Here is a 22,571-nt window from a genome sequence, read left to right as displayed (position 1 = left end):
TAAATGAGAGTTCGATCTGGACTGAATAGAACCTTGAAATACCAAATAAGGATGCATTAATTAGTATTACGCATGAATCAGCTAAATTTTGAAAAATCAAATAAAACATGGCAACAAACAATGAGTTCATATCATAGGCTTAAGACTTTTCACTTTTCTAATAGAAAGTGTAAACCAGGGGAAAATGTAAGAAACAGAGAGAAAGAGAGTAGAAAACTTACCTCAACGACAATACAAGATACTGTCAAGTCCTTTACGTCACAGAGCTCTCTAAAGACTTTAATTGCACTGTTCGCTACACATTTGGTACCAGTCAAAGTTTTTGATGCGTCAACTAGCTAGTGAGGTCAGGTTGTGTAGAGAATAGGCACATCCAAAACCACCTTCAAATGTCAAGGATAGAAGATTCTCTGCACATATCTTCATCTCAAAATCATAAGCATCTTCATCTTTATAGGATTATCGCCATCTATGTATAAGCTCTTAAGCAAAGGAGCTAACACAACGATGGTCATGTTCCACCATGTACAATCGCGGATTCAGAAGTCTTCAAGGACCGGCATATTGAAAGTAACATGCTGAATCGATTCGTCCCAAGAAAATGATAAAACCTCAAGATGCCGGATCTTAAGGCTCAAAAAAGTAATTGAAGCAGGAGTATGGAGGGAAACCCCACAAATTTTTAAAGTTGTTAGTGAATCACAACTAAAAAGACAACAGGGTAATACCATTAAATGTTCTCGCTCAAAGTAAACGATAAGTTCACGAACTCTACGCATTAGTACGGTAGAGATCCATGCATTTACATGAGACACATTGTAAGTCCTGTTACAAGTAAGGCAAAAAATTTGTATATCTAAGTTATGCAAAAGAAGCACCCTATACACAAAATCCTTAAACTTCTCCTTGACAAGTAGATCCCCATACTTGCTTTCAGTAGAATACAAGTGTTCATCAGAGAAGTCGAGAATGGGAACTGAAGTCCAAAGGTACCTCATATACTTGTACCAACAGCATATTTTGTGGGAAGAAAGGAGAGTATATGATGAAGGATGCCTTCTGGTAAACAACTCAGCCTATCTTCATTTTCACCTCCATTCTTTCCTAACAACCTCTTTCTAGAATTTGACGTCAAAGTACTTGCAACCATGGCAGAAAATTTATCTGAAATTCAAATTGCACAACACTCTGATATGTATAAAACGAAGATGGTACTGATTAGTTGCTCTCTAGGGACGATCAATGGCAGCTCCAAAGTTAGAAAAGTTAGAAGACTCCAGAGACTGAGAAATAGAGATTCCAACAAATGGTGCGATATATCTCGAATTATCACGATATATACCTCTCTTCTGTCTTAACAACTTCTTTTTGAAATTCGACGTAAAAGTACTTGCATCCATGGGACTGTGGCAGCAAAATTCCTCTGGCCATTTAAATTTCAAAACATTATAGTTAGGGACAAAAAAAGTGCAAAAAGCCAAAAAATATACACATAAGCATGGAAAATTTTGCAAGCCCAAGAAAGAGTAGTAGCTAGTACTTGCTGGACAAGCGCGAGGGCCTAGGGGTGAGTGAGTGAGTGGCTGGTTCCAAGTGCCGTAACTTGCTGGACAAGCACCCTTTAAATACAAATAACTGTAATAGGATGAAGCCCATCAGTTTTACAGCAAAAGCCCAACACTCATGTTAATGGTGCAAGCATTTTGGGAATAAAATTTGGCATTGTTAGGAACTTGGGAATGAATCTGAAACTCTGAAATGCATAGTAAAATAATAATGTTTAGTGGCTGTTTTTCTGTTCCGGCAGTGGGGCTCAATGGTACGTAGTCTAGCTGTGCTATGGAGAGCTGGTGTGAACTTGAATATTCTTGGGGCTTCACATAATCAAGTGACAGGTTAACTCACTAACTATTTTAATAAGATGATTTGTTCTTTACCTCTGTTTATGGAGAACCTGTTGCATGTAATCGTATTAAGGTTTGGAATGAATTGCGAGAGATTGCACCTTTAATTCCTGGACCTTGGTGTTTGTTTGGGTATTTTAATGTCATCTCATCCTTAGATAAGAAGATTGGTGGCAGAGCTAAGTTAAGTAAAAGTATGTATGAGTTTAATACTATGATTGCTGATCTTGGGTTGGTGGACTTACGGTTTTAGGGGCCTAAGTTCACATGAAGTACTAATAGGAAACCAAATGACCACATTTTGGAGAGATTGGATAGGGCTTTAGCTACATACACCTGACTGGATTTCTTTATTTCCTCATGTGCATGTTAGAACTTATATGTTAATGCTTCATCTTATCAGTTGTCACTTATTATAAATTTGGATTAAAAAAATAAGAAAAAACCTAGACCTTTTAGGTTTTATCAGATGTGGCTGCATAATAATACTTGTAAAACTGTGATAAATAATGCCTGGAATTCTATCTCTCATACCTTGCCTGATCTTAATGTTGTGCATAAGTTTGCTGCTACTTAAAAGGGATTTAATTCATTGGAATAAGCATGTTTTTGGAATTATTTTTCACTAATATTAGTAAGATCCAAAAAGAGTTGGATGAGGTCCTAAATGTCCCTTTCTCTATTGATAACTACAATAAAGCTAAAACTCTGAAAGCTTTGTTGTTGGAATGGTTTGAAAGAGAGGAGACATATTGGAAGCAAAAATCAACAAATCACTGGATAAAGCTAGGAAGGGGGTAGAAACACAAAGTTATATCACCTATCTATCTACCCCTCTATAGGAGAAGAAAAAACAACATTGAAAAAATCAAGAATGATGAGGATACTTGGAGAGAAGGGAGGATTGAAGTGGGAGTAACTATATATGAATAATATACTTCACTGATATTTTCACTTATGACGTACTCCCCCTACAAATTCAAGTATTCTAGGTTTGTTTAAACCTTGCATAACTGATAGAGAGAATGACATGCTTACTAATACTCCTTCTGCTGAGGATATCTGGAAAACGGTAAATAAGATGAGGACCAGAGTTTAAAAGCTCCAGGTCTTAATGGTTATCAAGATATTTTCTACCAAAAATGTTGGGACATTTTGGGTCATAGTGTTGTCGATTTTGTAAGAAACATTTTTATTATTGGTAGTATGAATCATATGTATAATGAGACTTTTATTGCTCTTATACCTAAGATATGATTAATAATCCAGACCATGTGTCTAAGTTCAATTCAGACCTATTAGTCTGTGCAACTTTTGTTACAAGATTATCTCCAAGATCCTTTCAAATAGGCTTAAGTGCTATATTAATAAGATTGTGTCTCCCTATCAAGGAGCTTTCATTCAAGGAAGGAATATAGGAGATAATGTAGGCTTGGCTACAGAGATCTTTCACAATATGAAAAACATGAAGGATAAAAGGGGAGGCTAGTAGCTCTTAAACTTGACATGGCTAAGGCCTATGATCGAGTTGAGTGGTTTTTTCTTGATAATATCTTTGGAAAATTGGGTTTCAACAACAAGTGGAGAGCCTTGGTGTACCAATGTGTCTCTATTAATTGTGTCCTTTCGAGTGCTCATCTCAATGGGTCTCCTTTAGATAAGTTCTCTCCTGAAAGAGGACTTAGACAAAGAGACCCTCTCTTTTCATATTTGTTCATCCTAGTATCTAAAGCTCTTTCAAAGGCGATTATTAATGCAGAACATGATAACTAATTACATGGCATTAAAATAAGAAGAAGCTCTCATTCCATGACACACCACGATCATGTATGCAGATGATCTCAACTGTTCACTAAAGCCAATTTGGAGGAAGAAGGGATTCTTAAGTCTATCCTTGAGGATTATTGTAATGCTTCTAGCCAAAGCGTTAGTTACAACAAGTCAAACACGTTCTTTAGCAGGAATGTTACTTTTAGAAATAAGTTGAAACTCAAAAGGTTTTGGAGGCTCATAAGTTTTGATTATAAAGAAAAATACCTAGGAGTGCATATCTTATTGTCTAGAAGAGAAATATGAGGATTTTGAGTATCTAGCTAGTTGACGATGTAAATAATAAAATCAAATGGTGGAGGGCAAAAGTTATGTCCCAAGTTGAAAGAACAACTATGATCCAAGTTGTGCTACAAGCAACTCTTCTTTATGCCATGTCAACATATCTCTTGCATGTATCTACATGTGACAAGGTAGATAAAGCTTGTAGGGATTTTTGGTGTCATGGCACTGACACTTCCAATAGTGTTCACACCATTGGGTGGGAGCACATTACCAAACACAAAAGTTTAGGGGGCATTGGTTTTAGAAAGGCAAGAGGCATAAATTGGGCTATGTTGTCCAAGTTAGCTTCGAAAACAGCCACTGATATCAATTCTTTATGGACTAGAACTTTGTATAGTATATATGGCAAAAAATGGATTGGAGACATTCAGATTCCACTTGACAAGGCATCTTGCTTCTGGAAAGACATTCATAAAGCCTTCGATTGTATTAATGGTGATTTAATCTGGGCTTTGGGCAATGGGCTTTCTACCTCAATCATGAAGAATCATTGGATCATATGCGATGGTAAATCTAATACACTTGAAGAGTTAGGGGTGGTGAGCCCCCAACTTGAAAATTTGAAGGTGGCTCATCTGTTTTTGAATGATGGAAGTGGTTGGAATACTAGTTTATTGGATCAATATATATATTTTAGCTCTTTCATTAATAAAAAAATCTAAGATGTTATGGTAATCCTTGGGTGCAAGCAATGCAAGGATACTATGAAATGGAGTGGTGTTAGGTATGGTACTCTAATTGTGAAATCTGCCTATAAATATTTAGGGAATTGTAGAGGTACATTACATTTTAGTCATGACCTTACAATCTCAGAGAATAGGGTTTGTATGAGATGTTTGACTGAACTCAGGTCGGTGCTCTGAGTTGCCTACGTATCCAGTTCTCTGATGAACTGGAATCAAGTCAGACGTAGTTCATTTTGAGTTGTTGAGTTGGAGATAGAGAGAATGTCAGCCTCCCCTGAGGATGGAGAAGACGCCTCCTTTTATAGGCGTAGATCTCCCTTTTGTGCTGTCTTGATGATTGCTTTTACTCCTTCCGTTACGAAGTAATGATCTGTCATTAATGATGTTGTTGACCAGCTTGTAGCGGTTACATTTCCTAGGTCATTTGGATGACGTGACCTTAGGTCGTATGCACGACATGCTTGTAGTCTGGACACGTGGTCTGCCACGAGTGGTTGAGAGTGGAGAGTACTGACATAGCCCCCTTTCTTTATATCACTGTTTGTAGAATAATATTGTAAAGAAAGATAATAAAGGAGACCACATGTCTTACTTGGTTGAAAATGGAGATTACTATGAATAGAATTTTCTGTGTTTGTAGGCTGGATGTTGTTTGTTGCTTAAAGCTTTGTTGGGAGTTAATTTGGTAGTGCGCAGATTGTAGCTCGTAATGCGTAGATCGTAAATTGTAGTTCGTAGATTGGTTTTGACTGATAATTAGCCTTTGAGTGATAATTACAGTTGAATCAAACTTAACTCTGGCGTTGGTGTTAAGTTGATTGCACGCTTTTTGGGGGCATTTTTGTTGATAGTTAGCCTTTTGGAGGCATCACTATGGTTGATAGCTAGCCTTTTAGGGGCATCACTATGGTTGATAGCTAGCATTTTGGAGGCATCACTATGGTTGAATCAAGCTTAACCCTGACGTTGGTGTTAAGTTGATTGTACGCCTTTTGGGGGCATTTTTGTTGATAGTTAGCTTTTTGGGGGAGTCACTATGGTTAATAGCTAACCTTTTGGGGGCGTCACTATGATTGATAGCTAGCCTTTTGGGGGCGTCACTATGGTTGATAGCTAGCCTTTTGGGGGCATCACTATGATTTATAGCTAGCCTTTTGGGGGCGTCACTATGGTTGAATCAAGCTTAACCCTGGCGTTGGTGTTAAGTTGATTGTACGCCTTTTGGGGGAGTTTTTGTTGATAGTTAGCCTTTTGGGGGCGTCACTATGGTTGTTTCCCATTGAGCGTCCTTGATTGCGATCGTAATGCGTGGTTCGAACTTGATCCTTAGTAAGGTGTCAAGCTGATTGGTTGATAGCTAGCCTTTTAGGGGGCGCTATTGTTGTCGTAGATGCCATTTGAGCTGGCTAATTAGTAAGCCTTTTGGGGACATTACTATGATTGATCGTTAACCTTTAGCTGGCGTGCTTATCACTAGCCCCCAGTTCGTAGTAGAAGCAGCCCTTTGTGGGTGTTAATGTTGTTTAGCCCCAGTGAAATAAGTTGTCCCAGTTTGGAGATGGCTATGGTTAGCTTCCAGCTTGATTGGCTTGCAATAAACTGCAAGAGAGTGAGCTTCCATTTTGCAATTCGAGCGACTCACTGGTTCGACCTGTCTTGAGGATGACCTGAGCTGAGGATGAGCTGTTTTGAGGATGAGCTGAGCTGAGAATGAGCTGTTCTAAGGATGAGCTGAGCTAAGAATGGCCTATCTTGAGGACGACCTGAGCTAAGGATGAGCTGAGTTGAGGATGAGCTGATCTAAGGATGAGCTGACTTGAGGATGAGCTGTTCTGAGGATGAGCTGATCTGTAGCTAATTGGAGTAAGTTTGTATGTGTTTCGGTATTTTGGCCATAACTTTGGCTACAGTTGTCAGAATCACGCGTGTGAGCCCAATTCGAAAAGATCTCGGTGGCGCGCACGCTGTCACCACCGCTTCACTTTGTGGTAGCCATTTTCGAGGTCAAAATCTACTGTTTTCCCCTCTAAAATCACCTTTTTCTGTTTTTGTCTGACTTGAGTTGATGATGCTGATCTGATGGATGACCTGGATGAAGATGACCTGGAGGAGGACGACCTAGGCTGAGGATAACCTGAGCTGAGGATGACCTGACTTGATGATGTGCTGATCTGATGGACGACCTGGCTGAGGACGACCTGGAGGAGGATGACCTGACTTGATGATGTGCTGATCTGATGGATGACCTAGAGGAGGATGACCTGAGCTGAGTGATGCAGGAGAATCTGAGTTAGAGATGCTGAGTTGTCAGATTGCACATTGATGATACTATGGTTGTCAGTAGGAGGTTGTTTGTCCCTAACTTCTGTGGTGAATGGTGACACCTTGTATGGCTGGAGAATCTTCTGAATGATCTAGGCTGCACTGGATTTTTCACATGTTTTGTCCAGTCATTGGGTGAGATCGTCAAGGCGTTGATTAATGGTTGTAGTGAGGGTTGTGACCGCGTTGTTGTCGATGGCGTCTGGAGTCACGTTGTTGGTGTTGGAAGTGGTTTGCTTGCACATAGCTTGGTTCTCTTGCTGGAGTGTGGCGAATGGTTCTTGGAGGAACTTGACTTGATCTACCAGAGCTTGTAGTTGTGCTTCCATGGTGGTTGTGTTGATCTGAGGACGACCTGGAGATGGACGACCTAGAGGAGGACAACCTGGTTGGATGCGTTTTGGTATTTTGGCCATAACTTTGGCTACAGTTGTTAGAATCACGTGTGCGACCCCAATTCGGAAAGATCTCGACAGCGCGCACGCTGTTAGGTGGTACTTGATGGACGACCTGGCTGAGAATGACCTGGAGGAGGACAACCTAGATGAGGACAACCAGTGAGGATGACCTGGAGGAGGACGACCAGGCTGAGAACGACTGGCTGAGGACGACCTGGAGGAGGTGTCACACCCCGAATTTCGACAGAATTCGGAAAACAATATTTGTTCCCGACTCTTCGATCTTCGAGGTGTGACGCACTCTCAACTCCCAAAAACCCATAAGCAGTTTAAATATGAGGATAATTAAAAACCAATAAAAATTTCAATTAAACAAAAGTCCTCTTCATTACAAAAATTCACAAATTTAGGTTACAAATCTCTTTTCAATAACTCTTTATTTAAAATTACAAATAAAAATACAAATAACATTGTCTCAACTGAAAATCTATATCACCTCAAGGGAAAACAAAACCTATCTTGAAATGCGACACTAACGTAAACCACAAGCAGCAACCAACTTTCTTCAACACTAAATCTGTCAAGACTTATCAATTATGTTCATTTAATGAACACACCCGATAAGCAAACATGCAAATCGGGTCAGCATTATAAAAATGCTGGTGTGAGTAGCTCTAAAATATAACATATGCTTATACATATACATACACAATCCATAAGACAGTTAGTTCCTCCACCGAGGCGCCTTAACTTCCAACAACTAATATAACATCCTTAAGTACCCTAATTAAGGCAGGTAGTTCCTCCACTGAGGCGCCTTAGCTTCCCAATAATAATACAAAGGCATTTAGTTCCTCCACCGAGGCGCCTTAGGTTCTAACTAAACTAATAACCAGCCAAGCATATTCTATACTTACCGCATTTCATGCTCAATTACAGAGTAAGTCGTCTCTGCACAAGTAATTAGTATTATTAACCAACACATTACCATAATTATATTATTTAAGGTTTTCATTGCGTGTCCCTAAAATCACGTCGTATCTATGTCTTACCTAGTTTTCCGGCTACCACAATCGCTTCCCAACGCCGAACATGTACATCCACATGCCTCCCCTCACATAATGAACCACTCCGTTCGTAACTACCCTGAACGGGATGCCGCACACCAGGTAACCCTCACACGAAAGTCATTATGTAAGTACTGCCACTATTCGGCATAAAATATCGCGCATCTCGTTCTAATTTTGCGAACGGAATAATCAAGCCACCATTCGGCTACGCCAGAAGGGCCAATCACATTACTTATGTCAGAAGGGCCAATCACATTACTTACGCCAGAAGGGCCATTCAGATTCATGGACATGCCCGAAGGGCCAATCATATCACATACGGCCATCACAAGGGCCAAATCACATGAGTTGTGGTAGCTAGGTTCTAGGATTTTCATTACGTAATTTATTCAAGTGCCATACATTTATATCTCAGAATAATTCTTATTCTATCTCATGCCAGTATACTTAATTGTACTGAAGCTCAACGTTTCTCATTATAATATAATCCACATTATCACGTGCCAATACTATTCGTTGCACGATATCCAAATATCTCTATATCAAATCTCGAAACTTATTATTTCATGTGCCAATTATATATTGCACTACACCATATGGAATATCTCAAGCTTTCATAAATAGTTAAATACTACCATTCATTTAAGTAGCAACTCATAATAGTAATCAATCATGTAATGTATTCGTTCCATATATTTATGTGAACTCAATACACCATCAAAGCCCAATACTAAAGTCCATGAATCTGAGTCCATGTACGATTTAATTCTCATAAAAACGTATATATCTAAGTCTTATAAGAATTCCCCTCTTGTTATGTGTCAATATTTATATTATTTACACATTACTCACGTCAAATCTTAATTAGATATTGACAAACAAAGTTATACAATTTTCGACAATATTTTATTACTACATTTGTCCATATTCTTAAATATGTGAAAAACTGTAAAAAGTCAACATTCCACAGTCAATGGTCAAAGTCAAAGTCAACACGTCATTTCCATGTTCAACAAGTTCATGGTCATAGCCATGGTTCATGGCTAAGGTCAAAGGTGCATGGCTCATGGGCTCCTGACTAAGGTAATGGTTCGGACCCAACTAGCCAAGCCCAAACCCAAACTTTAGAACCCGGCCCCAAAAGTCTAAACCAACTTATTTATTCAACCTGACCCAATTGGGGACATAAGGACCAACCCACATAAAATTAGAAAAACCGGTCCAAAGAAAGCTAATGTGAGCCGGCCCAACAACAAAAATTAGATCTGGCCCCAACAAGAAATAAAACCGGCCCAACATAAAAATAGAGTTTTGGCCCAACCAAACAACCTAAAACCGGGCCCAAAGAAACAAAATAGAACTGGCCCAACCAACACAAATAGAATCGGGCCCAAACAAAACCAACACACTTGGTCCCGACCCAAGCCCAAGCTCAAGTCCAACCAAGTCGTCTTCTCCATCAGCTGCTCCAGCAGCCTCCCACCACTAGCCACCAACTCGGGTTCTCCTCCTCCTCCCACTTCATCATATTGGTTTTTACCCTTGGCAAAAACCAAACAACTTTAATAAAAGCCCCCACTCAATTCGCTACCTCGATCTCACTCCCTCCAAAATGGATCTGTAAATTTTCGTCCTCCATTAATGGCTTCTACAACCTCCGACAGCCCCCACCCACTACACCATTTGGGTGAATTTGCAACAATTGAGATTTTCCATTAGTAACACTTATACAGCCGTTAGGAAATTAGTCACACATATTATCCGTGGGCAATACAATCAACCATTGAATTATTATGTAACATTTCTTTAGATATTTAGCAACGTTTACACATACGTTGAGAAACTTAGAAAAAAAAAACAAGAAAAAGAATATTACATTGGAAAAAAAATAGATGAACTGAAGCAGGAGTATTTCACTTCTGGCGCTCATCTAAAAAAAATAGAAAAAAAAGGAAAACATATAAACTAAAAACAATCGACGAGTGATGCTGCCACTGCTGCCGTGGACTTCTTCTTCACTCGGTGAGTTGCTCTATCCTCGTCTTCCTTCTCGTTTGTCTTCTCTTCTTCCTCCTACAAATTATTTAAGGTTTTGATTTTGGTTTTGGTTTGGTTTTGTATGTCTAGGGTTTCGAGATTTTCATTTTTTCGATCTACTGAAGAAAAAATTCTCTTTAACCGAGGTGAGTAGTTGATGTTTAGGGTTTTATTATCTGTTGAACATATTTAATTTTATTAGTTGATTGTTGTTTATTATGCTGATTTTCAATGGATCAGTACAAGATTGTTTTTAATATGTAAAAGAGTGGATTTTGATGGTAAATTTGCTAAAGAATGATCGATTTCTGAGTTTTCTAATTAACAAGTTTATCTCTATTTATAATGGTTCTAATTCAGATATCAATCAAGCTGAGAGCTTTATGATTTCTCTACTCATAAAGTATTGATTACCTTTGTTTACTGTTATTTTATGATTTTTTAGTAGTTTGGTTTGAACCATTGGTTTACTTTTAATCGTTCTTTGTCGAATTTATGATATGGGGTTCAATATTTTGAGATTTTGAAGGTGCTTGCTGTCGTTGATGGTCTCTTCTTACTAAGTGTTCAATCTGCTAAATGTTTAACTAGTGTAGTATTTTTGTTTGTCAAGTTAAATATGACTAAAATGAAAAGCTTGGGTGAATAAAAATGGACTCTCTATGTCACACTCTGTTGAACTTCTGAAACCTCCCAACCTTCAATAAAAATGGACTTTATATGTTACACTTTGTGTTCACAGACCTCATCGACGAGTTAGGGAATTCAAAATTACACTCATTTTTGGTTAGATGGGAAGTTTTTGTCTACCTTTGCACTTGCTCGATCAATTTCCTTTGGAGATTTTTGCTTACAATCCCATCATTCTTTAGAGGAATATTTATATGCTTCTTTTCTCTTGAAAATTCTGCACTTGAAGGTGATTTAGCCAAGTCAATGATTTCCTTGTACAAGCAAATACAACATAAATTAACACTACCAAATAACGTAGTCGTGTACCCTGTCGTTTGATCCGGAGTCAACCAAACTCCGAAGTTTTCTCAATTGCAGTAGTACCCCTTTGGTCTCACTTAATGTTTAAAGTTTTTAACTGTTAAGTATTACAGGAAAAAAAAAATTAAGAAAACCCCATTTTTTTGTAGTTACATAGTATAGTATTGTCGTTGACAGTACATATGAGTGTTTAAGTATTACCTGTACGTTTGCATATAATCGGATGATTGGAACTTATATGCTTATTTTGTCTTAAATTCCTTAACTATATATAAACATGTTTTATTGTAGAATGAGTGAGCAAATTCAGAAAGTTTGGATGGACGAAAAAAACAAGAGGTCCACACTTTATGAAGACGGGGTTAGGGATTTTGTTTCATTTGCCAAAACAAAGTTGGGCGGGTCTACTTGTCCTTGCCCATGTAAAAACTATAGGAATAGGTTCCGACTAGAATATGATGTGGTCGAAGATCATTTGAACCTAAACGGTATAGATCTTTCATACCGTGTATGGGTTTTACATGGTGAAAGACGCTTGTAGACTTCGATGGAGCATTCGGTGGTGGGAAACATGGATGAAATAAACACCGAGGAAGAAGGGCTTAGAATAGGGAACTTTGTTGATGCTTATATGGGCCATGGTATTGAAATAGGAGATAATGAACCACTGTTTGTTCCTGAACCAGACTTGGGTAAGAGGTATCTTGACTACAAAAAAAAAGTGAAAGAAAAATTGTATCCTTCTTGTGAGGGACTCAAGACAACACTTTCAGCAATTGTTGAACTTCACAATTTGAAGAAATAGTTTGGGTGGTCTGGGAATAGTGTGACAGCATTGTTGTCCATGTTGAGGAGATGGTTACCCAAAGAAAACACATTGCCAGTGAAATATCCCGTAATGAAACAAATGTTGAAAGACCTAGGGATGAAAGCCAAGTGCATTCATGTGTGCGAAAATAATTGTATGCTATACTGGAAACTTGACGAAAATTTAGAGGAATGTCGTCATTGTAAAAAACCTAGATATAAAGTCATAGCGGCAAAGGGAGGGAAGGTTTCAAAAGAGCCTAACAAAGTGTTGAGACACTTTCCTCTCATTCCAAGACTTAAGAGGTTGTATACAATACCATGGATAGCACGTGACATGACTTGGCATGCTAAATCAAAATCTTCGTGGGATTATATGAGGCATCCAGCTGATTCTGGCCAATGGAAAATATGTAAAGAGAAGTATGAAGAATTTGTAAAGGAGGAGCACAATGTTTGGCTTGCTATTGCAACGGATGGATTTAATCCACGTGGAGTTCAGTCTACTGGTTACATTTGTTGGCATGTCATCACTGTGCCTTATAATCTCCCACCATCCTTGTGTATGAAAGCAGAATTCCAAATGTTGTCTCTGTTAATTCCTGGGCTGAAGGCACCGAGTCAAGACATTGATGTTTTTCTTGAGCCACTGTATGAAGAGTTGAAGCAGTTGTGGGATCATGGAGTGCCCGCTTATGACATGTATAAAAAGGAACATTTCACATTGAAAGTTATGTTGATGTGGGGGATTCACGACTTCCCGGCTTTCGGGAACTTATCCGGTTGTGTAACCCATGGATATAAAGCTTGTCTAAGGTGTGGTGACAATACTCCATCTCTTCATCTACCTATTAGCAAGAAAATTGTTTACACAAACTATAGGCAGTTTCTTAGTAGTGATCACCCTTTTAGAGATAGGAAGTATTTGGGGCTCCAGACAGTGGAAGATAGTCTTCCTCCAGAACCACTAAGAGGGGAAGAACTTCTAAAACATCTAGATCGTATCGACTTTGTAACTTGGAAAGACAGCGAAGGCAAGCAAAAAAGAGCCGAGGTAAATGTCGATGATAGTGATGATGGTGGTGAACTTACTGGGGCATGGTATAAGAAGTCAATCTTTTTTGGTATGGGGTACTGGATAGACCATGAAGTCCGCCATGTTGTTGATGTGATGCATATCGAGAAGAATGTTGCAGAACATTTACTAAACACGATCCTTCGCTTGAGTAAAACAAAAGATACTGTAAATGCACGAGAGGATATAAGGCTTCTTGGCATACACAGTGGGCAGTGGATGCAAATTGATTCAAACACGGGGAAAATAGTTAAGCCACATGCTTCTTTTGTTTTGGATAAGAATGAGAAAATGGATTTCTTAAAAACTTTGAAGTACTTAAAGCTCCCTTCAGGTTTTTCTTCTAACTTGAGCAACATTGTTAGTCTCAATCCACCTGGTTTGCTAACAATGAAGTCGCATGACTATCATGTCATCATGGAGTACTTATTGCCTGTTTTGCTTCAACATGCCTTTCCGAAACATCAGGACTTACGGAAAGCTATTCACTAGATAAGCTTATTCTTTAATTTATTGTGTTCGAAGGTCTTGATCAAAAAAGACATTCAAGAAGCCAAGTTGATGGTTGTGGAGGCATTGTGTGTGTTAGAGAAACACTTTCCACCATCCTTTTTTGATATAAGCATCCACCTTGTGGTGCATTTGGCAAATGAGGCTTTGCGTTGTGGACCTACCCAAGATCGGTGGATGTATCCGTTCGAACGGTAATTCACTTTTATTTCAATTGTTTGACTTCATTTGACGTGTTTTTGAACTTAAAATTTACATATGTAAGTTTGGAATATTTGATTCCAATAGATCGATGAAAGAGTGTAAAGATATTCTTAGCAACAAACGATATGTTGAAGGTTCTATTGCAGAATCCTATCTTGTTGCTGAATCTGTTAGGTATGCCATGGAGTACATGTCTAATCCACGAGCCGGTAATCACAAATATAGTCAAGAAGTCTTTTTAGATGAAAATGGTGAGTACAGTGATGAAGGGCCTATCCTAGATGGTAAGGATGTGTTATTATCCCCTCATCAATTTGTACAGATACGTCGATGGGTGCTGTTTCAACTTGAAGTCGAAGAGCGTGATACATTCTACAGGTCTAAATTCTTTAATCCTTCATTATGTAGGCCTGGAACATGTTTTGTTATTATGTAGATACTTTTATTAAAGCATGAATGAATAAAATGCAACAAGTATTGTGAGTCATTGCAATCCGGTTCACGTGCTAAAGGAAAAGGGATTGCAAAAACAGAGGTAGAGATACAGACAAATTTCATTGACTGGTTATATAAGAAGGTATTAATTCTTACAAAAACAATATAATTTAAAAGTACCAAGATAGTTCTCTTACTAGTCATGTTTTTAAATTGTTTTCTTGTGTATTGTTATAGTTATTGGAGGACGATGCCACGAATTCTATGTTGTGGCAGTTAGTCAAAGGGCCAACTAAAGCTAAGACATACAAGAAGTACTGCGTCAATGGTTTTGTCTTCTCTCCCAAGTCTCATGATGATATTGTTACCACCTAAGACAGTGGTGTTTTCATGAGGGCTGTTACTTCTTTTACTGCAAGTAGGAAAGATAAGAATCTCATTGATGCGACAACGATGTGGTATGGTCATTAAACAGATAATCGAGGTAGACTATACCGACTTTCAAGAGGTGGTCTTTTATGGTGATTGGGTGAGGGTGGAGGACAAGACTAATGGCTGTAAAATCTGTCCAGACTCAAGCTTGGTGATGGTCAACCTCAACAAACTGAAAAGTTCAAGTAACTTTTTGGATGAGCCAGCCATTCTTGCTAGAGAGGCATATCAAGTGTTTTATTCACAAGATTTGAAACATCCTGATTGGTCAGTGGTTATACATTCTCCAAAGCGGTTGACTTTTCGAGTGGATGAGCTAGATGTACCAACTGACTTCCAATCTACTCTTGAAGACCAGCCCAATTTGAAACCCTTGCTAGAAAGACGACGTTAATTAATTGTCTAATATGTTAATATAACTTTTTGCTATGGATGTATCTATTTGTATTTAGTTTTATATTGGGTGAGTCATGATTTTGTGCTGCAAGTTTGATGATTGTACACTGAAATTTATTTGATGGTTGTGCCTCAAAGTTGAATGTGATTTATTTTACGTTTTGAAGTGTAGTGATTTCACTTAAAGATTAACATATGCAGTACCCAATATATGCATCCATTATAATTGTCCCTATTTGCAGGATATTTTAATGGAATCAAGTGGTCAATCGTCAAGTCCTAGTGCCTTGCAGCCACCACCATCAGGTCAAGCAACACCCCCAGCAGGTCAAGCAACACCCCCCAGTAACATCTGAATCATCTGGAGCACCTTCATCAGTTAAGGCTAAGATGCTTGTCTTGGTGTCTAGTAAGGGTACTGTTGTTGGTCCTTATGTGGCAAAATGGGAAACCCGCCTAGGGCATTTTATTCCAGTAACCATCCCATTGAATTACAAGGATTGGAGGCTTGTGAAACAATCCTTTAAGGATGCAATGTGGGAAGCTTTGGCGGTAACATTCAATTCTTGTTAATAATGTTATCATTTTAACTTGACCAAAAATGAATTTCTAACTATTAAAATTCTTGATAGGGTGAGTTTGAATATGATGTTCCCATGGCTTTGGCTTACAAACAACTTCAGAGGGAGTTTTCCTCTAAATTCAGGACTGCAAAAAGCAACTATCGAAAAGAGATCATAAAGAAAGCCTTAAGCAAGGAAGCTGCTATTGCCGCTTGTCCAGATGGTATGAATCCAACAATTTGGGCCGAGTTTGTGACCCATGAATTCAGACTTGAAGTCGTACAAAGGAATGCAAAGAATGCATCAAATAGGAAAATGAATGCCATTGGTCATACTCTTCGGAGACAAAAATATGCCCAAATACGTTACAAGAAGGTACCGTCCTATCTCAATGTCTTTATTATTAGAAGTGGGTTGTAATATCATTTTATATATTTTTGTGTAGAAACAAAAGAACCCTAATATCAAAGTACGTCGAGAGGACGATTGGCTAACCGGTCATGAACGTCGTGATGGATCTGTTTTGGAGAGTGCTCGTGTAGCATATGTAAGTATTTATCTTTTCTACATTTAAATGTGTTGATCTTGTTGTTATGTAAGTAGATATACATGGGTGTCCTTATTTGGTCGTGCTTGTTGTTTTAGGAACAAGTGAAGTCTGTTAAAGAAAGGAAAGCTATTGAAGCAAGCATTAGGGGAGAGGAAGATACTGACGAGGTCATAGACCTTGATGGTGATGTACTAGTTGAAGTCTTTGGGAAGGACAAAAAAGGGCGTACTCGTCTGTTGGCTCTCAAATCTCACCTGCACAAGTTGAACATGCTGCGGTTGGTGAGTACTTACTTGAAAAAGCATTGGCATCATCTGCTAGTGCTAGTCCTAACGTCGAGAAAGAGTTGGCTGAGGTTAAAGCTTCCATTGCCAGCTTGACTAACTTATTGTTGGTGAGTTTGTAATTTCTACAATTAGGCATACATATAACTTGTATTTTTCCCTTGCATGTGCTTTCTATTATCACAGGCTCACATTACACCGGGAATTGTCCCCCCACAGTCTGCGATGAATACACCTCATGGTTCAAACTCTCCGCATCATCCATCTCCAATGTCTCCTCAAAATTTAGCTTATCATTTTGATGCGACAAGTGCTCGTGTAGGATTGTTTGACCAGCCTAGAGTTACCCTATTGGATAGAGAAGGTAATGAAGTAGCCAAGTGGTTTGTGGTGACCGATCCTATGCACAAAAATGTTTGTCATGGCAGAAGAGTGCTTAGAGGTGAAAAAAAGATCAATATTGAGGAAGTGTTTATGGGTGATGCGTTACTCTATGATGGTCCCCAGGATGGAAATAAAATCCTTCATGGTTATGTTGCTGGAGGGTGGTTGATTTGGGCTGATAGGCAGTTGAAATATGATTAAGAATGGTTGATTAGTGCTAATCTTTTTGGACATATTGTTTAGCAAAAAAATTTGGACATATGGGCTGATTGAAACATTAAGTATGGGTAATGTTCTAGTTATAATTTAACAATCCTTTTGGACATTTGGGCTGACAGAAGAATTAAGTATGGTTAATGTTCTAGTTGTAATTATGTAATCTTTTTGGACATATTGGATAAGGGTTCTAGTTGCAACTTGTTGAACCTTTTTTGGATATATGTCTATAATTTTCATTATTGTTGATTGTATTATATGTATGTTTGTTTGTTTTACAGGTTTGTGAGTTTTCTAACCCCTTTTTAACTCCGCCAATGCAAACTTATGAAATTAAGTTTTTGCATTGCCGGTTCCCAGCCCGAATAAAGGAGGAGGAAGAAGGGGGTCTCTTGGAAGTCTAGGGTTGGTGATCCATTTCGAAGGTAAACATGTTGTCTGGTTTTATTGGTATTTGTTCAGTATATAGACTTTTGTACTCCTTTATCATTTCTTATTACGATTTAGTTTTTAAATTGAAAGTACTCTTTTATGATCAGATTGATGGTTTGCTAACAATTGGAGGAATAAATGGAGTATGTTTCTATACGAGCGGAATTTTTGCTACTGCAGGTAAATATATACCTCCTAAACTTTGTTATAAGTAGATCCCTTTATTGTAATACCCATACCATTCTTTATCTTCAAAGTTGATGTACGTCTAATACGTACTGATTTACAGGTCATAGTAACTGCAATTGGTGCAAGTTTAGTTGATAAAGCTAGAAGATGATCCCTTCTTGTGGTACGTGGTAGTAATTTGGATCCTTTCTATTTTTTTTTTACCTATCTACCTTAGTTTAGTCTTCTAAGTCCTCTGTTTTTGTAATTTGGATCATTCGTCTTTTTTAGGTCCAAGGTGATAGATTATGTGCTGAATCTTATTTCTTATAGATACTTGGTGCCAAGAAACTACACAACACTATATTGGTAGTTTTTCCCCTCAACACTTCTTTAATTTTCTTTGTTTCATATAGTGATAACCTTGCTTCAAACTGCAGGAGCTTAAAGGTAACATTCGTGTTTTCTGCAGAGTGCGACCCATGTTGCTTGATGATGGTGCTAGTGCAGAAGCCTCAGTTATTTGTTATCCTACATCAACGGAGTCTCTGGGTCGGGGCATAGACTTGTTACAAAATGGTAATTTAGGTATAGACAAATCTGGTCTTACTGCAGTTTAACTACATTGTATGTTTATTGAATGGGGTCTTATCGTGATTGAAACTTTGTATGAACATGTCATATTTTATTGTCTGCAGAACAAAAACACCAAATTACTTTTGATAAAGTCTTTACACACGAGTCTTCACAAAGAAGATGTTTTTGTAGAAATCTCACAAACTTGTTCAGAGTGCCCCTGGATGGTTATAAAGTGAGTACATGCTTTGTTACTTGGTCTTATCTATGTTAACAATGATTACTTTACGTGACGCTTTACACCTTGTTTGGATTCATTCTTTCTTTGTCAAAGAGTGTTACGAGCTTATATAAATGTTCATTTTGAGGTGATTAACATTTGTCTATTTTTTTTCCAGATATTTCAATGTAGTCAATCTCTTGTATCCCAGGGTTGGAAGTACAAAATGCAGGTTACATTTCCACTCTTCAAGTTTACCCTTACTGTGTATACTCTTTTAACTAATCTAAATGTCTTGCCTAAATTTTCTTAGGCCTCAATGTTGGAAATATATAATGAAACAATTCGTGATTTGTTATCAACAAATTGAGCTGGTAGTGTGGACAATAGCATAGCCGGTAGGCAATATACAATCAAACATGATGTGAATGGAAATACACATGTTTCTGATCTGACTGTGGTAGATGTCTGTAGTTTGAAAGAGGTTTCCTCTCTTCTCCACCAAGTTGCACAAAGCAGGTATTTTCTTGCATTTTATGATAGATGAAAATTTCTTCAAATGAAAATGTTATATTTGTATTGGCATCTATCTTGTTCAAAACCGCAACCTTTTTATTCTAATAAGGTTGGTTAAGTCATCTGTATAAGACCAAAAAAATATTTGTAAAACAAATTATGTATTTGTATTTCAGGTTTGTCTTCACATTACAAATTTATAGTGTATAAGACCAAATGAATGAACAATCCTCTAGAAGCCATTTTGTCTTCACATTACAAATTTATGGTGTTAATGAGGTATATGTTTTTTTTATTGGTCATTTTTAAATTTCAAATAGTTTATGTAGTAACAAAACGTACTCTTGTCTGATAGAGCACCGAACAACAAGTACATGGCATCTTAAATTTTATTGAGCATTTTTCCAGTGCTTTTAATTTGTTATGCAGGAGAAAGACAAGTGTTTGGGGAGCAATTGTACCATCTTATCTGATGAGGCCGGTTAGTTGGGGTTATGGGGTTACTGGTCTATGACTTCTTGATTCAGGGAAGCTATGAGGATCATGATCCTCGACTACCACTACTAGGGGGAAAACAAGTGAAATTGTGGCTTCGACAAACCTGGTCTGACTCTTCTAACTTATTAAAGTAAGCTCTTTTATATATAGTAAAACAATGGCCTTTATATTTACCGGGGAAGGCTACAATTCTTGAAAATATGCATGGATGGGAACTTAGGCCTACTTTTGCTGGACCTCGGCTTCCACGGTGGATGGAGAAAGTAAGTTTTTAGTTCAAGAGTATGTTAGTTTTTTTAGTTATAATCTCTTTAGTGAATGTAGTGAAGCTTGTACTTGTGCTCAAGTACGTTACTTCAAGGGGCCATTAGGTCCATAACATAGACGTGATTCTTGTTTACTTCAGTTACTGGTCTTTGCATCTCATTTCTCGCCTTAGTTATACTTGATTGCAAGACACTTTTTTTTTTATTTATTTATTTAGTTTCTTAATGTTGATCACATTTCCTTTCCTGGTCACAGTGGGGTGTCTTCATTCAATGAGTTCATTCATGAGCTTTCTGTGGATTCTAATACTTCAAGCATAGATTACGTGTCTGATGAAGAATATTATGATGAGAGCATGTCTTCTACTCCACAATCTCAAGATTCAAGTGTATCCAGGGCTAGCAGTTTCTCTAAGTATGATAGACGTCAGTCTCGATGGTTCAAATACATTTTCTCGTGGATAATGTGGCCTATAACGTTGCTCTTGAGAATACCATTCCGTCTTCTTCATTCATCCGGGTACAGAGTTCAATGTTTCAAGCCTCGGGAAGCACCCAGCCTCCACATGTACACTTTTTCCATGAAGTTCAACTTCATCAAGGATCACATTATTCACCACAATAACCGATGTATATGGAGTTGTCGAGGTTTGTTTCTAACTCCTTTTCTTTCTTGAACTCTTATTTTGCTCTTTGATTTACAAACGTTAGAATCATGATCACCACAAATTCCTTCACCTACTATCTTGGACAGGTGCATTAGTGGTTATGTCTGTTTCTTCTCATGCTTGTCATTATTGATTTAACCAGGACCTTCAGCTGGCAATTGAAATCTTCATTGAGGCAATATTTGATGTTGTTCACAAGGTAGCACATTTTACACTTTCCCCATCAGAAGCTTTCAGAGCATTGTTTAGATTGTTTTCCTCTCATGACAGCCAAAATAAAGACATTCCTAATGATAGTATTGATACATCTGTGCCTACAACTACACTTGGAGACAATGATCCTACTCCCACTGAGAGGCAAACCACTTTTCATCCGTCTCTGAACACAGATGCACGGACATGCCAAGACGTAATCACTGAGCTTGGGTAAGAGATAAATCATTATGTTGGAAAATTTATTTAAGGTACTTAACATACCTTGCTCTGATGTGGTATACTCGTATCACATTGGTTATGGTATGAATTCTTTGAATTTCAGAAAACTGAAAATGAGGTTTTTATGTGTGTGAACCTACACCAAAGTAATGCTAAGCGAACAGGTTTTGTTGTAGGGGAGACGATTGATCAAATGATATTTCTTGTCACTGAAAAATAGAAATGATAACTATGGTATGTATATCTTGCTCTGGGAGAACAAGTTTGGAGTGGAGGTGATGATTTTCAGTACTGTCAGAAATTTGTTACTATCTAGGATGGTTTTTTGGATTGCTTGGAAGTCCCATGCAACAGTTTAGAGTGATTTAGTTGCATTAGTAATGGTGTATTTTTTGTCATTTCCTTATGATTTTCTATATCTCTTACAAGTTTCTAATATGAACCATATCTCAGGTATCCATATGAAGCTATTAGTGTGGTTACTTCTAATGGATATGTTCTTCTTTTGGAAAGAATTCCACGGTATGAGAAGAAGAAAAAAATAATTCCTCTTTCCCCTCATTAGCCGTTAAACTCCAAAAGTATTTCTCTTTGAGTTTCATACTGAAATTTCGATAACAAAATTTCCTTGCATACATTATTGCCTGACACCCGTCACCGCATGTTGTAGGCGTGATGCAAGGAAAGTTGTCTACTTACAACACGGAATAATGGATTCATCGATGGGGTGAGTTTCTATTCTATTTTTATTTCCCGAGTGCATTTTCTTTGTATCATTTTCTTGTTATGTTTTTTTAGGTATTTAGAAAACCCTTACCGTTTTATTAAATAAACGAAAAGGAAATTACAAGATAATAATTGGAAAAAGACTCAAGAGAATAAATTAATGATGTAATTGCAATATTACATAGTAAAGGCCTAAGCAACTAGAGATTGAGCCGATCTGGAGAACGTATATTCTTTACTATATATATCAGTTAATAGCACATGTATTATTTCGGCCCAACTGGCTTATACAGCTGCTTTCTACCAATTATGTTAAAACGACAAAACTTGTTTCAATGCACAATGCTAGGCTGTCATTGATCGTTCTGTTCCATAAAAATACTTCTTTCCTCGATGTTAAATATTATGTCTTATGAAACTTTTTAAATTTTCGTTTTCTTTTCACCAAATTGGGTATCGAATGGAGTTGTTGGCTCTCCAAATAAGTTTGCAGCGTTTGATCAAGGTACTATTACTTTATTATACCCGAGAATTAGTTTTCTCGACTTGGCGAAGATAAGATCAATGCACATTCACGGCTTAACCATACGAATGTTATAACTTTCAGAAGATGTTGGTCCCACATATAGGTAACACAAATTCTCTAAATTCCAATTCAGGATGTGGAGAGATATCATTTAAGGGG

At 37.8% G+C, this 22,571-nt stretch overlaps 2 protein-coding genes and 1 long non-coding RNA gene across 3 annotated transcripts; all 3 read left to right on the top strand.

Annotated features, from left to right (window-relative positions):
- Nucleotides 1–10,470: 10,470 nt before the first annotated feature.
- Nucleotides 10,471–19,338, top strand: LOC147522841 (uncharacterized). Its single transcript, XR_015214957.1, has 4 exons — nucleotides 10,471–10,517; nucleotides 10,623–10,678; nucleotides 18,956–19,009; nucleotides 19,091–19,338. It is a non-coding gene; the product is annotated as an uncharacterized LOC147522841 (long non-coding RNA).
- On the top strand, nucleotides 15,775–16,877 carry LOC147522842 (uncharacterized). Its single transcript, XM_086557507.1, has 4 exons — nucleotides 15,775–15,936; nucleotides 16,017–16,322; nucleotides 16,393–16,494; nucleotides 16,593–16,877. The coding sequence occupies exons 1-4, from the start codon at nucleotides 15,775–15,777 to the stop codon at nucleotides 16,875–16,877; spliced, it is 855 nt and encodes a 284-aa protein (XP_086413633.1).
- Nucleotides 19,339–19,509: 171 nt separating the features above from the next.
- Nucleotides 19,510–22,519, top strand: LOC147522840 (uncharacterized). The gene is made up of 9 exons (XM_086568644.1): nucleotides 19,510–19,572; nucleotides 19,723–19,774; nucleotides 19,942–20,065; nucleotides 20,314–20,446; nucleotides 20,868–21,151; nucleotides 21,614–21,682; nucleotides 21,831–21,887; nucleotides 22,336–22,391; nucleotides 22,494–22,519. Exons 1-9 carry the CDS (start codon nucleotides 19,510–19,512, stop codon nucleotides 22,517–22,519), a joined length of 864 nt encoding a protein of 287 aa, XP_086424770.1.
- The last annotated feature ends 52 nt before the right edge of the window (nucleotides 22,520–22,571 follow it).

The sequence above is a fragment of the Coptis chinensis genome, chromosome 1, assembly GCF_015680905.1.
Source record: "Coptis chinensis isolate HL-2020 chromosome 1, ASM1568090v1, whole genome shotgun sequence".
Lineage (NCBI taxonomy): Eukaryota > Viridiplantae > Streptophyta > Magnoliopsida > Ranunculales > Ranunculaceae > Coptis > Coptis chinensis.
Note: the sequence above shows the minus strand (reverse complement) of the source record. Positions and strands in the feature narration are given on the sequence as shown.